This window comes from Heliangelus exortis, chromosome 1 (genome assembly GCF_036169615.1).
Source record: "Heliangelus exortis chromosome 1, bHelExo1.hap1, whole genome shotgun sequence".
Classification (NCBI taxonomy): Eukaryota; Metazoa; Chordata; class Aves; order Apodiformes; family Trochilidae; genus Heliangelus; species Heliangelus exortis.
The window spans coordinates 184147952-184162728 of NC_092422.1; the positions used below are offsets into that span (position 1 = coordinate 184147952).

At 36.7% G+C, this 14777-nt stretch overlaps 1 protein-coding gene across 7 annotated transcripts in view; it reads left to right on the forward strand.

Annotated features, from left to right (window-relative positions):
- The window catches only part of SRPK2 (SRSF protein kinase 2), a 140113-nt gene that overhangs the window by 106897 nt on the left and 18439 nt on the right, over nucleotides 1-14777 (forward strand). For all 7 annotated transcript variants that reach the window (XM_071733991.1, XM_071733985.1, XM_071733992.1 and 4 more), the window contains 6 exons: nucleotides 3329-3494; nucleotides 5569-5594; nucleotides 7048-7294; nucleotides 8261-8749; nucleotides 13868-13968; nucleotides 14071-14178. In XM_071733991.1, the coding sequence (XP_071590092.1) occupies nucleotides 3329-3494; nucleotides 5569-5594; nucleotides 7048-7294; nucleotides 8261-8749; nucleotides 13868-13968; nucleotides 14071-14178 (1137 nt within the window). The remainder of the gene's footprint in view (nucleotides 1-3328; nucleotides 3495-5568; nucleotides 5595-7047; nucleotides 7295-8260; nucleotides 8750-13867; nucleotides 13969-14070; nucleotides 14179-14777) is intronic.

The following is a 14777-nucleotide window of genomic DNA, read 5'->3' on the forward strand; positions in this document are numbered from 1 at the left end:
TTAGTTAAATGACTGATTGATGCCATTGTTAGTACACAGGTGTAATTTTACATCCATTCATTTCTATACAACTAGGTGGCTCAGGTACTAGAAATAAGGAGCAGTAGTGTTGCAGTGCCCCAGCCAGACTGAGCTGCCTGCTAAGAAATGTGTGTAATTGTGTTATACATGCATATAAATATCCTCTGTTCTCATGAAATACTATCATTTTTTTTGTTTGGAATGTTTGCTCTTTGGTTGCACCTTGTCCTGGAGTTTGGACAAAACCTGAGAAATTATGATGTAATTCTTTGATAGATGGGGTTTAATGGCAAAGCCAGGTTTTAGGAGCTTGGTGCTGCAGTTCACTCTTAACTCAGAAACACTGCTTGTTGGCAGAAGCAGCCTGTAAGCCAGGCCACTGAATGGATCTGTGCTGAAAACAATCCCTTTCTAGAGGGAAGTTGAGAACTTCTGAACCCAGCTTCACAGCATCTTTGCTCTTGTAACCTAGGACAAGAGGACTTTCAGGTGGGATCTTCAGGCATTGTGACCAAAACTCAGTGAGAAGTGGGGTCAGCAAGGACAGGGACCCAAATGACATTTGTGGCTGAGGCTCTCAGTGCTTTATCTGATTGTCATGACTTGGGGACCTGGCTCAAGTGGCATGTACAAATGCTGACAGCTTGGGGAACAAAGGACTGGGATTAGAAATGCAGTTGTAGAGCTGTGACCTCATTGGAAGTAGCCTGATAAAGGCATTTGAAAAAGATGGTGAGGGAAGAGAAATTGAGCTTAAATGTTTGAGTCTTTGCTGTGGAATTGGTCAGGGTCAGAGGGGAGACCAACAAGGGTGACATCATGGTGTGTATCTGCTGCAGGCTGCCAATGTCAGAATTAGCTAAGAAAGTTTTTAAGGGGGACTTCTGAACACCTTGATGTCTGCTCTGGTGGGACACATACAATAAAGGTGATTTCTGGAGTACATTGAGGACAGTTTCCCAGCATGGGGTAAGCTGTATCTCAGCAAGGAGACAGGTTGGAGATGCAGCTTGCTGCACTTGCTAAGAATAAAGAAGATGAAAATCTTAAGATTGATGGCAGACTTGTCACAAGGGTTCCAGGTAGAGAAGCTGAACATGAGTCAGTGGTGAGCTCCTGTGATGACAAAAGATAACCATGTAGTAGGCCACATTAGGAAGAGCATAGGCAAAAGAAAAAGAGCTCTCTTTTAGCACTTTAGGACTATCTCTAGTTTTGGTTTCTAAGTGCAAGACATTGGCTTACTGAAGTAAGTCTGCTGGTAGGCCACCAAGAGGATGAGGGAGTTGTAGCTGATGTTGAATGAGAGAGAGAGTTCTCGGGAGAACTTGTGCTCAGAAAAGGCTGGTCAAGTGGGAGACTTTTGATGTCTTCAGCATGGGTATAAAGAGTGGAGCCAGACTTCTTCTTTTGATACACAACAAAAGGACAAAAAGCAAAGTACACAAGTTAGAAAAGGAAATTTTGGTAGTGAGAGAGTGATCAGGAACTGGAACAGTTACTTAAAAAGAGGGAAAGGCTGTCTTTTTGATGTGGGAGATACCAAATACACTTTCACATTAATTCCACTTCTACAGGTCTCAGAGGAACAGGTATTTTTTTCTTCTAAATGTTTATGACTTTCAGTGTACTCCAGAATCTTTTTCTCTTGGCCTCAGAATAGCTGGCATTCAGTGGTAATTTTTAAGATGGGGGAGGAAAAAGACTATTATAATCTCTCTTTATGTTGCTGTTGCTGATGATGCCTCCTCTAAAATTTGAAGTCGCTTAACCCCACTGACTACCTTTCCAGATAGATCAATCTTTCTTTAATGTTTCTTACTTTGAAACATACTGTATGTTCTTTCATTTGCTTTGGCAAGTAGTCAAGCATATTTTGGGTCTGCAGGGAAAAAAAAACCACATTATCAAGAACACAACAGATTTTAGGTGTACCATTGGCACTAATGTTCAGACCTGCTTGAGTGAATATACAGTTTTTATATAAGCATATAAAGAAAGCTTTTCAGAGAGGTTGCTGTTCCAGTCTAGCTCCGTAGCTGGGGAAAGCAGAGCCATGCACCTGAGGTGTTTCTAGGATACATTAGCTTGAGTGTAAATATCATATGCATGCTACTGCTGCTTCTCTCTTACCTGAGCTACCTTGTGTGCTAGTACTAGTTGTGACACTAGCTCATAGCTGGGTGGTTCACTAGTATCTTTGTGTTCTCTTACTGTTATTCAGAGCCAACACATTTTGCTTTGAAAGTTAACCATATCTAGTTATGTCTTAAAGGATCCTAAGAGCAAGGAGCTTGCTAATTTATTTATAAAGTACCTGGGATGGCAGGATGTTCTGGGAGCTGGAGTTCATGAGTCTGGAGGTCTGTTTCTTGCTGTAAAACATACTCTAAAACACGAGAGGTGTCTTTTAGGTGGGGTCAGTTAGATTTCTGTTTATTTTTTTCTTGCTTGCTGATATCTTCTACAATATTTATGTAGGTTATCATAGCAATAGCCTGGTTTATGCTGTTACATTATTCTGTACTGAAGAATTTTAATAATTGACATCCACAGTTGATCATGCCTAGGTCTTACCTAAAATACCTGTAAAATCACACAAGCTATTGTATTCTAGTTCTGGTAAGAATGTGAGAGAATTTTTCATTGTGTAAAAATTCTGATCTAATTTTTGCCCCAGAACATATTTTTAAGACTTTGGATATGCAAGTTTAATATAAGCTAGCAGAATTTAGCTTGCAGAGAGTATGAAAGACAAGTAAATGTGGCAAATGCAGATAGACAAATTCTTATGGCTTAGTCAGATAAAAAGGTGAGTTACTATTGGAATTCTAAGGAAAACTATAGTTAGCATTTCATCCCAACAACACATTTTGTAATTTTTTTTTTTCATTGGTTTTATGATGGTTGTTCACAAACTGCATTTATAGTATGTGGTACTTGCAGTGGGTTTGTTTTTTTTTCAATAACTATCTTTCAAACAATGAACCAGTGAGTATCAGCCTTTCTGACTGAACAGCTAAATCCCTTTTTCAAAGGAAGATGCATCAAGAATTTTATACATGTGCAGATCAACTAAAGAGCACTTGGGATATTGAAGTCTGAGAGCAGGTTGCTGTCATCAAGGCTATTTAGCCAGCTGGAATCTTACACATGAAAGTCTTGATACCTGGGTTTATGAACTAAGTAAATGATCCTGTCAGGCTACATATGGACTACAGGCAATCAGTTGAACATCTCTGTACTACTAATAATAGCTTGGTCTGAGTAATTAAAATAAACCTTTAAAAAATCCTTCTGCACTTAGGTACTTCAAGGTCTAGATTATCTACACAGCAAGTGCAAGATCATTCATACAGATATAAAGCCAGAAAACATTTTGATGTGTGTGGATGATGCCTATGTTCGTAGAATGGCTGCTGAAGCTACTGAGTGGCAGAAAGCTGGTGCTCCCCCTCCCTCTGGCTCAGCAGGTATGATAGTAAACTTAAATCATAGGTACTAAAATTCCATCAGTGAATTAGAGCTAATCATATTTTATTTAATGAAAATTAACATTTAAAATAATTGCCTGTGAAAAATGCATGTCTAGTTAATTCTTAATCGTGCTCTGGAAACTATCAGGAAAATGCTTTCCTTTAGTTTTGCAAGTTCAAGTTTTCAGGGTCCCCAGATAACAGAAAAATACTTATTGATATAAACTTACTCTTCTCCCGACCGACAAGCTTTTAGTGGCTGAGTTGTAGCCACACTGGAGCCTCACACCTCTAGCATTGACAATAATTAACAATCTTGTCTAGATTATTTGCCTAGTTCTGTTACAAGTTCATCAGTGTCCTTGTGAAATTATCTGCATTCTCATCAGCTATAACTATTTTCAGAATGCAACGAAAATGCTTAGAGTCCATAGTTTTCCAGCCTTGAAAATGGCATTTATTGTACCTAACCGAATTTGTGACAAGCCCTGCTCCCTAAGACTGGGTGTGAAATGTGTCCTGTTGAACTTTCCAGAGGATTTAGGTAGGAACTGTACAGTATGTTTAGGTCAGAGAAACCAATCTAAAGAAGTTCACAGTGGTCAGTGAAATCAAACAAGGATTAAATGAGGCTTTCCTAGTGATCTTTAATACCATGGTTACTATTGTTTGCCAGTCCAACACATCAGCTGAAAGCAGCAGAGAAATAATAACATTTAAATACCTTGTTAATATTGTCAGAAAATATATTACAGAGTAAAATCTCTGAGGTGAAGTAAAAAACCTGGTGTATCAGGAACAAATATTATTGTCAGAATCCATAAATATTTCACAGTATTACGTATGTTAAGATGCTGAAGCCTTTAACTCATGAATACATTGCGATGAATTTTACATAATGTGTAATCACATAGCTAAAGGCTGTATGTTATTTGTGTGGGAATTCACTTGATTTTGTTCATGCAGTCTTTATATTGCTTCATGACATTAAAATAAGCCTTATTTTAAGGAATATATTGATGGAGTTCTTATCACACTTCGTTCTTAGCAAATTGTAATTAAATCTATGACTTTTCACACAGGAGCTGAAGATGTGTTTCCTTTGCAGCATTTCAAGCCTAGGTTCTGCATAATTTCCCTTTTTAGAGTGGAGATGGTTGAAAACCTTGCCCTCTCAGGGGCATGCAAGTTTTTTTCACTGAACTTAGCAGCAGGAGCTGAACCTGTAAAAGAACTCTGAAGTCCCAACTGTCTCAGTTTTTTATTTTGTATTTCATTGTCATGTGCCTGTATGACTGAAGAAGTTCATGAGAGGTTCTCTTCCCTTGTTCAGTTCCTCTTTCTTGCTTCTGCTTTGCCTCTGTCTCCCACATTTGGTTATTTTTATTGGTTTTGATTATTTGGGAGGAGCTGTGGCCCATATACTGTTGTTCTGTTAATTTTTACATTTAGTACTGTAATCTCATCCATCCTAGTCATGGATGGTGTCCTGAAGAGATGCTTGAGATGAGGTCCATGCTGGAGATGCTGTTTCTGCAGTGGGGTGATTCTTACTGTAGGCACTTATCACGTCTCTAGTCTATCAATCAAACTACCTTGTTTCAGAAAAAAAGAAACATAAATATTCATGTTGAGTGCGACAAAGTAGTCTTCTTTGGTGATAGTCCTTGAACTGTTCAAAATCTATCTCTCCCTGCTTAGTCACCTGACAACATACATTTTACCTGTGACAACCCTACAGTCATGAAATGTTTTCTGTCCACTCTGTCTTATGTGAATCTTACTGGTTCAGACTTTGTTTTCTGACTTTTTATAATTTCTCCATCAACCAAAACAGAGTGAACAGAAATTGATCCTAGCTCCTTCCAATTCCACATGCTCTAATGCAGACATCAAATTATTTCAGGCAGCAGGTACTTGTAAAGATTAAAAAACATGATTAAAAAAAAATTAAAATCACTGCTTGTATATACATAAGAATACTTTTACATAATTCCTGATACTTTGTGGTTTTGTAGAGTTGTTATTTTTTTTAATATGCATTTAAATTCTTTCTAATTTTATTTTGTAGTGAGTACAGCTCCACAACAAAAGCCTGTAAGTATTGTTACATAATTCAAACTATCTCATTTTCTGTGTTTCTTTAAGTATAATAGGTGTTATGCTGTCCGTAATCTTTGCCCTTTTTAAAAGCTTCCTTTGAGTAAAGCTTTTATCTTTCAAGGAACACTTTTTTTTGATGTCTTTGACCTTACCAGTTTTAACCATGGTATTTCTCTGATGGAAACACTCATAGACTTACTCTATAGCTATGTCACATACAGTTAAGTGTTGCCATTTTCATCTCTCAAAGAATAATCCATTCCATTCAAATTCTGACAAAGATGGGTACATGCACTAAATACTATGTTTTGCAGATAGCTTAAGGACTTCAAGGCCTTATCCATCATTACTTTAAATAAGAGGGGGTTTTATGGGGTTTGAAAGACCTTTTTGCCATATACATTTAGCATATAACCACTGAAAATACAGCTGTTCAGAAATATCTAAGGTCAAACCTGCTTTCTGTATCTCTGTGTACAGAACCTATGTAATTTCATTGAGTGAAAATTGACAGGATTGTAAATTCACTTTCTGATTTTGATTGCCTCATAGCTTCTTTTGAAAATAGTTGGATTTACAACTATACCTTTGAGGAAATAATATTTCCCTTCGTTTCTTCTGCTTTGTTTTTGAATTATATGAGGATTTCTTATTGTGATATCTAAATGATGAATGAAAACTGGATAGATCTAATTTATCAAATACTAAAAATACAAACCAGAATTCAATTAAAATACAAGAAACTGTTTCACTTCTAGCTCAGATGTGTTAATTTTTTTGTTGTTCTTGTACCTTAGCTTTTCAGTCCTTATGTTATACGAAATGTGATACTTTTTGTAATGGCCATCTGTTGTTGTGATTCATACGTTTTAGGCTAGAAGTGAATAATGAAGATGCTTTCCTTTAGCTTAAATAGCTTAACAAAGGAGAATTTATTTAAAATTCTTTACCATTTTCAATCTTTGGCTTTGTCATATCATTTTTCTCAGCATACTTTTGCTGGCCATTTCCTATATTGTACACAAAAAGAAATAATATATACAATTCTTATGTAAATCACTAGATATGATAGCACATATTCCACATGCAGTATCATTTCTTGATCTAGATTGAAGTTTAGGATTATTGTGTTAGTTCTGATGATAAGATCATATTAATTTTACTGTGGCATCTTAGATGTACAGTGCTCTTATATCTAATAATTACCATGTAAAAATGTGAGTGACTATGTAAGATTTTGATAGGTTTTTTTGCTTTGTATAGCCCTGTGTCTTTTGTGATTTGAAGCCAGGTGAAGAAAACAACATATTCATTATATGAATTGCCACACAATGTTTTAAAATAAAAACTGATAAAGCTGCAAGAGAATTTGGTGTGAGATGCCTTAGGAATAGTTGTTTAGGAGGTTTTTTTTGTTTGTTTTCTTTTGTTTGTATTAATATTTCAGGTTGGAAAAATATCAAAAAACAAAAAGAAAAAACTGAAGAAAAAACAGAAGAGACAAGCTGAATTGTTAGAAAAACGCCTTCAGGAAATAGAAGAACTAGAGCGAGAAGCTGAAAGGAAAAAAATAGAAGAAAATGTAACCTCAGCTGTACCATCAAATGAACAAGAAGATGAGTACCACCCAGAGGTGAAACTAAAAACAGCTGACATAGAAGAGGTAGTAGATGAAGAACCCGGAAATGATGATGGTCAGTATTGCCTGCTTTTTATTAACCCTGAGTTTACTGTTCCAGTGGGGAAGTAGTTGCAGAATTGCATCTGATGCAATGAACAAAGTCTCCAGACTTTCTCAGATCATTAGCTTTCATTTATTTTCTCTTGTATGTAAAATTGATACTGCAAAATCCTGAAAGCGAAAGGAAAGCCTGACCTATTATAGAAGTGAATAAAGACATTAATATCAATCCAGCTATCAAATCCCACAAAAGAGCAGATAAAAAATTCGACAGGACAGTCAGTTGTCAAACCATATTAAGTGGCATAACCAGGTATCTTGGTGAGATTGAGGGAAAATAAGTGTTCTGTAGCATTAATAGTAGTTACAGTCACCCTTAACTTTCCCCTTTTATTGTTATAATGTTTGTTGTAACAATATATTCAGGTCATAATAATGGCAATTTCTTCACTAAAATTTTTGAATGTCGTGTTAAAATTTTTGTTTGGTGCCAGTGGTTTGGAGAATAATTGTTATGGTACAACTCTATTCTGGCTTCTGGTTTCCTTGTCAGTTCTCTCCAATTCTGATAAAAATGTAATTACTGACACTGTCTTTTGGGTTGATTTAGTTTCATTCTGCTCTTACTGCAAATTTGCTCACATCTGTGATGATTCCTCATTTAACACAGATGTGAGTTACAGATCTGTAAAGCCTCTTGCTTTCAAGACCTCAGATGGCTTCCATTTGTAACATTCGTCATTTCTGAATTGCTCCCTCCTGAACCACTTTTCAATGTTTATTTTTTCCAACAGCATTAATAGTTCATTCTTCCACCTTTAATTAGGATTTTTTAAATCTTTGCATATTTCAGTGATATTCATTGTTTCCTTATGTGATATGTCAGAAGTTGTTATGGAATAGTTAAAAATTATGAATGCCTAATTTCAAATGGTGTATTGATGTATGATCTAATGTGTTCCTCATTGAAATTTTTAAGGTGAAGCAGAAGATCAGGATGAAAAAGAAGACACAGAGAAAGAAAACACTGAAAAGGATGATGATGTTGAGCAGGAACTTGTCAACACTGACCCTACAGACCCTAAATGGATAGAATCCCCCAAAACAAATGGCCATATTGTGAACGGCCCATTCCTGTTGGAACAACAGATTGAAGATGAAGATGAGGAAGAGGAAGAATGTCCAAATCCAGAGGAGTATAATCTTGATGAGCCAAATGCAAAAAGTGATTACTCTTATAGCAGCTCCTATGAACAGTTTAATGGTGAATTGCCAAATGGACGTCATAAAATTCCTGAGTCACAGTTCTCTGAATTTTCAGCTTCAGTGTTTTCTGGGGCTCTAGAATCTGTAGCTTGTGGTTCTGCTGTTTCTGAAGGTTCAACTGTAACTGAAAGAGAGGAGAGCAGCCCGTCTCACGACAGGAGCAGAACAGTTTCAGCTTCAAGCACTGGGGATTTGCCAAAAAGTAAGTATTCCTTTTAGTGGCATGTACCATGCTTGGAGATGTAGGTGTCTTGCTTAAAATGAGCATTGGGGTTAAACACTATGTTTATGTGTTTTATTAGAATTCAGTGACAGGTGTGAGTAGGTTATACTTTTTATTTGCTTTAGATGTTTTGGTGAAAATTCAGTACCAAGCCTTATAAGTAGGTTGTCAGACATTTCTTTCAGTAACACAAAAGGATCTTTCAGTAACAGACAAGAACTCTTTTCACACTGTTTTACTGGCTTTGTTTGGAAACTAGGTCTATCACTTTTCAGTGACACTGACTTTCCATCCATCTGGGAAATATTAAATGCTTTTAGTTTGTACATTGGTTCCAAACCTACTGGTGTCCTGGCCTGCTTCGTGCTTGAGTCTGAAGAATCCTCACTGAAAAGGTGGTGCCTGTGTACTGGCCTCTGCAGTCAGAAAAACCTGTGCACCCTGCTTCCAAATGCTCTCTTTCCTAGGCACTCACCAGACTCGGGGAGAGAGGTGTGACATAGGCTCAGATTAACTATAGCTAGGTCTTGGGTTACAGCTGCATCCCACTACTGGGAACCCTTTTTTTATTGCTAGCTGATTTCATGTTCTTGGTTTCATCTGAACTGGATGTTTTGCTCATTGAATCGTGCATTATGTGAGTGCAAAGTGTCAGCTGTGCTTATTTTAAATTTAGTATTTAATCTTGGAAAACTTTTAGCAAAAAGGTAGAGCAGATACATAGAAATGAACAGGAGACTTTGAAGTTAGTTTGGTCCCAAAGCATTCTGGTGAATTTTGACCTTAGAGGACCAGGTTTTCAGGAAAAGCAAATATAATGATTTTTAATAGCTTTTAGAAATAGAGGGTGAAAAAAACTCACTTTTGATTTGAGTTGATGAAAGACTTTTTTCTACTAGTGTGGGTGTGTGTTAAAATAAGAGGCAAATAAGTGGAATAGAAAGGCAGTGGTTAGGTTAAGAAAGAATTGTTATAGTGTTGTTAAAAGCAATACTTCTGCTAAGCTTGTATTAAGTAAATTGGAAGATTTTTCTTGTGTTCAAACCTGGGAGTTTGATGGGTGCAGCTTGGAACACAATTCAGAAACATTCTTTTTGAATTCGAGCACATTTCTCTTAAATTTTAAGATGTGCAGAACTGTGGTTCTTAAATCTTTTGGTTTTCTGCTGTAGAACTTGTGTTAGTTATTATAGATTAAATATTTGCAGTGGCAGATCAGTCTACACAGGAAAGAGAAAAGGAACGTAATAGTTGCAAATAACCATTATTCCCATAGTTAGAGGGCAGAAGGGTGACCATGAGATCGTGTAACCTGACTTCCTTTTATAACAAGCCAGTAATACACCATCTGTTAAGGCTCATAACCTACGTGTCTGGCTTAGAATATATTTTCCAAATACACTGATTTGGACAATTGAAATTATAAAAAAAAATCTAGTGTGGTTGAAGTGTTTTCTACCGGTCAGTACTCAGAATTGTTTTAGAAGAACTGTAGCAAGTTCGGATTTGTTTGGCTGCAGCTTCTAGCTATTACTTCTTGCTATACTGTTTCTCAGTCATAATAAAATAAATGCTGTAAGATACTGTATTTTCATTCAGTAATGGTTCTTCTGTGTTTCAAACAGTTCCTCTCTTAACCTTTCATTAAAACTCAACAAGACAAGTTTTGTTGCCTTGCAAGGCTTGTTGCCAACTCTCAGCTCATTATGGCTTTTCTGTATTCAGTGTGGTTTTTGACATTGCAATTCTGGCCACCAGAACTTCTCCAGTACGGAGTTTTTGCCTGTAAATCCAGACTAGATTTAGATTAGACATTAAGAAGAAAATCTTGAGTGTTTAGTGTGGGGGTGGTGAGACACTGGAACAGGCTGCCCAAAGAAGTTGTGGGTACCCCCTCCCTGGAAGTGTTCAAGATCAGGCTGGATGGGAGTTTGGGCACCCTGGTCTAGTGGGAGGTGTCCACGGCCATACAGGGGAGTTGGAACTAGATGATCTTTCAGGTCCCTTCCAACCCAAACTGGTCTGTGATTCTATGATCTGAGTTACTGAAGACATGGAAGGTGAAATCTTGGTGTCATTTTAAAGAGCTGGATTTTTGCCATTGTATTGAATAGCTCCAGTGTATTATACATGGGTTTTTATAGTTTAGCCAGTGGCTAAATGACAAATATATGGGTTTCAACTTTAATAAAGAAAATATTTAGAGACTGAATTTCTAAGTGGATAGAAGAAAAGGAGATGCCTTAGGAGTAAGATCACCAATCCTGCCTCAGCATTGTGCCAGATGACATTACTGAATTCAAATAGAGATGTATTGAAAAATAAAATTGAGTGTATTTTTTACTTTAAGACTTCTGAAGAGCATTTCACACAGTTTATTATAGAATCTGACACGTAAGGTAATCTGCAGGTAGGCAAAAGATGTGAAATAGAATACAACCATATAGGACTGTGTTTCTGGAAGATGTCAAGATCCAGGCTCATAAGTCTTCCAGTCCATCTCCTTACACTCTGTTCTTCCTTAAACAATGTACAGGAGGTTTCTAGATGCCTGGTAGTCTCTTCCTTTGTGCTGATGGCAGTATATAAGCAGAAAACCTCTACTGCTGTATTCCTGGGGTAGTGTGTAAAATCCTGACACCTCCAGAGAGAGTAAAGTCAGTTTTATTTTCATGGGAGCAGCTTATCTACATAGCTGGAGAAACAACCTACTTTATTCCTCCTTGATGCTATGTCATCAGGAGCAATTTACAGACCTTTTGTGGAAAGAAAGGTAGTAAATTCAGCCATAGCTCATTTTTCATCAGGAAGAGGAAAAGCTGAATGTTATTAATACTAATGGCATCAATAACAAGGTTGGGTTAAACAGTAGTAAGGCAGATTAAGGTATTTAGAAAGAAGAAAGATACAAGAGTTGCAGGTTGCTCAGTATTTTAAGTTGTGCTGGTTTTTCACTATAACTTTAGTGCCCTTATATAGAAGTAAACCTTGTTTTTTCTTCTCTGTCTTGGCCCTGCTATACATTTTTAAGTAACTTGGTCTAAAATTTCGGGATACTTGCCTCATTCAATGCACAGACCAATTTGTGTTCTGTGGATCAGCAACTATTAAGTTTTTGTCTTTTTCAAGTTTTCACTGTGTGACCAAATGCCCTTAAGGGAAGGTCTATTAATTTCCTCATGACTCTCCTCCTCATTCCAGTGTTTGAATGTTTACTAAGTATACTATCATGCTGAGAGTGTGAGAAGAGGAGGTGATATTTCTCAGTTTTACAGAACTAGGACACAAAAAAATAAAAGTCAGAAATGCTCACACGTTTTTTTCTCGGGTTAAGCTCCATTGGATGCTTTTTTGAGAGCACTTACTAAAAAGTACATTCCTTTTGACTTCACTATCACTTGTGAATGGTCCATGTTCTTTTAATTCAGAATCCGGGGTCTCACATTCATCTTATGGAAAATACAGGACATGAAAGTTGTGAGTTCCAGAGAAAAACACAGAAGTATAGGCACTTGCCTATTACCTTGTTAGGACCCTCTGTTAGAAGGCTGAAAAAAGCTGTTTTCTAATGTTGTATTCAGAACTCTTACAGATGAGGCTTTTTTCACCTTTTCATTTTGCTATATTTACTGTAGCCCCTCACTTGAAACAAGATGTGTGGGAAGGAATTTTCTAGCATGTGTTGGGGTTTTTTTGTTTGTTTGATATGTGTTTGTTTGTTTGTTTTATGCCAAAGCCACTGAATTGAGAAAGGTCCTGTTATTTATGGAATAGTGCATGAGGTTGTTTTTAAAATAATAATTAGATTCTACTGTGCAGAATGTTTGTAAGGAAGGACTTCAATATTAAGCTTCCTAGTTCCTGTCTTTTAAGTACTGGATTGCAACCTTAGAGTATTTTACTTTTATGCCCTATATTGGTGGGTTTTTTTAAACTTGAGCCCTAGTATCCATTCCAGCTCTTTTAGAGGACTGTTTAGTTGAGGTCACTGCCCCTTCTGTCTCCTGCCATTTACTCTGTCTTTTATTTCTTCTCCCCTGGTGGATCTTGCCACTTTCTCTTCTGGGTGGCCAGCATTTCAGTGCCCTGATGGCCCATTCAGGCTTTCTTTCCCCACAGTTGAAGATCTTTATATGACTTTAGTCTCTCCAAATTCACCTTTAGATATATTTTTTCTCCTTGACCCATGTCTGGTGTAATTTTCTTCTCAAATCTTATGCCAGTTTAACAGATAATTACATCCCCATTGGAGTCTTGGGTGCCTTTTGGATCTGCTCCCTCCTTCTTATCTTACCACCAGCAGCTTTGGGGACAGGGAAACTGAGATGAGTCCTCTGCTGCTATGTGATTTGCAATGTCTGGTTCTGATTCCCACTTTTAAGTCGATTTGCTTTCTTTCCAATGCAGTTAAGGAGCTAGCAAGGGATATGCCAAAACAAATAAAAGCAGCAGTCCTCCAGTCTTGTGTGGTAGGGTCATTGATGAGGCCAAAACCCTCTAAAACTGCAGGATTAATTAGATTAAATGTCTGCGTTTTAAGTCTGAATCGTGGTCAGTGCAAATAGGACCTTTAGAGAACTTTGCTTCAACACTGAATTATCTGTGAAATGGGTGGTGGCAGTCCTCATGGCTCTCTAATAAGCCAAGTTTTGGTGAGTTTTTCTCCTTGGGACAGATTTTTCCTTAAAAAAAAGTGCTGACAAGTATTATTTACCTTAGATAAGAATGGAAGTGCAGACTTTATTTTCTTGTCTACGCTGTTCTAAGAACTTATTATTCATGTGGAGTTATTGGAGTTTGAATTGTAAAATTTTCAGTCTGAACCTATTCTTGGAAATGTGTGGACTATTTTTGCTTAGAAGCTTCTTTGAGTATTCTGGTAATAGTCATTTGATGGTTAAAGAATGCAAAAAATTTCCACTTGAATGTAAGATGAGAAACACTGTTTATGTTGCTCTACTCTCTTGTAACATTCAGCAAATTATTTTTATGCCCTCAGTATATTAAAAAACTGGATTAAGTGTCAAGGCAAAACTGCTTAGAGATAATGAGTAGTATGTTCAAAATAATAACTATTCTACATTTTGCTTGTGTTAGCAAAAACTCGTGCTGCTGACTTACTGGTGAATCCACTGGATCCAAGAAATGCAGATAAAATTAGAGTTAAAATTGCTGACCTGGGAAATGCCTGCTGGGTGGTAAGTATAACTGCATATTTTTAGCCATTTAACATACACTGTTTAGAACAGTGCTTCTTAATGTTCTTTTTTTCCCCATTAATGTGGTTCTTTCTATTTTAGCATAAACACTTCACGGAAGACATCCAGACAAGACAATATAGATCCATAGAAGTTTTAATAGGAGCAGGTTACAGTACACCTGCTGATATCTGGAGTACAGCATGTATGGTAAGAGCAATACAATGTGTATTTTTTGTATCTTGTACTTTACGAGAATAGGCTTCTAAAAACAGTTATTTAGTGAGGAAACCTGATGAGAATGGCTCTGACATTTTGACACAAATACATTAGTATAAATTATGTTTTATCAGGTAGCTGATGATGAATTTTCTGCTTTACTTCAAATTTTTAAGCATTCTTAATCAAAAGGAAGTATTTTGGAGAACATGTCTGATTTTCATTTGATGCATTTTAAACTTGCAGTCAGAAATATGCAAGCTTGGAGGGAAATACATGTGTGTTTTAAATATCAAAGTCTAACTGAAACAGTACAACTGCATGTTTCCTTCCCATCTTGGAATCTATGCAACTGTTTGCTGTTTCCCTTCCTTTTTCTTGCATGAAGCAGCAAAACAGGGAAATACTTCAAATTCTTGCCAAGTGCAATGAAAACATTCATCAGATTAGGATTGCACTTCACAGCTTTAGATTCTAAACTTCGCAGAGAAGGAATTTAGTTTATTAGTAAAATATGTGATAATTTTCAGTAGAACTAGTTCTAGCACAGTAGAAGTGAAATTAGGTATTTTTAGAAATCTTTAAAGAAT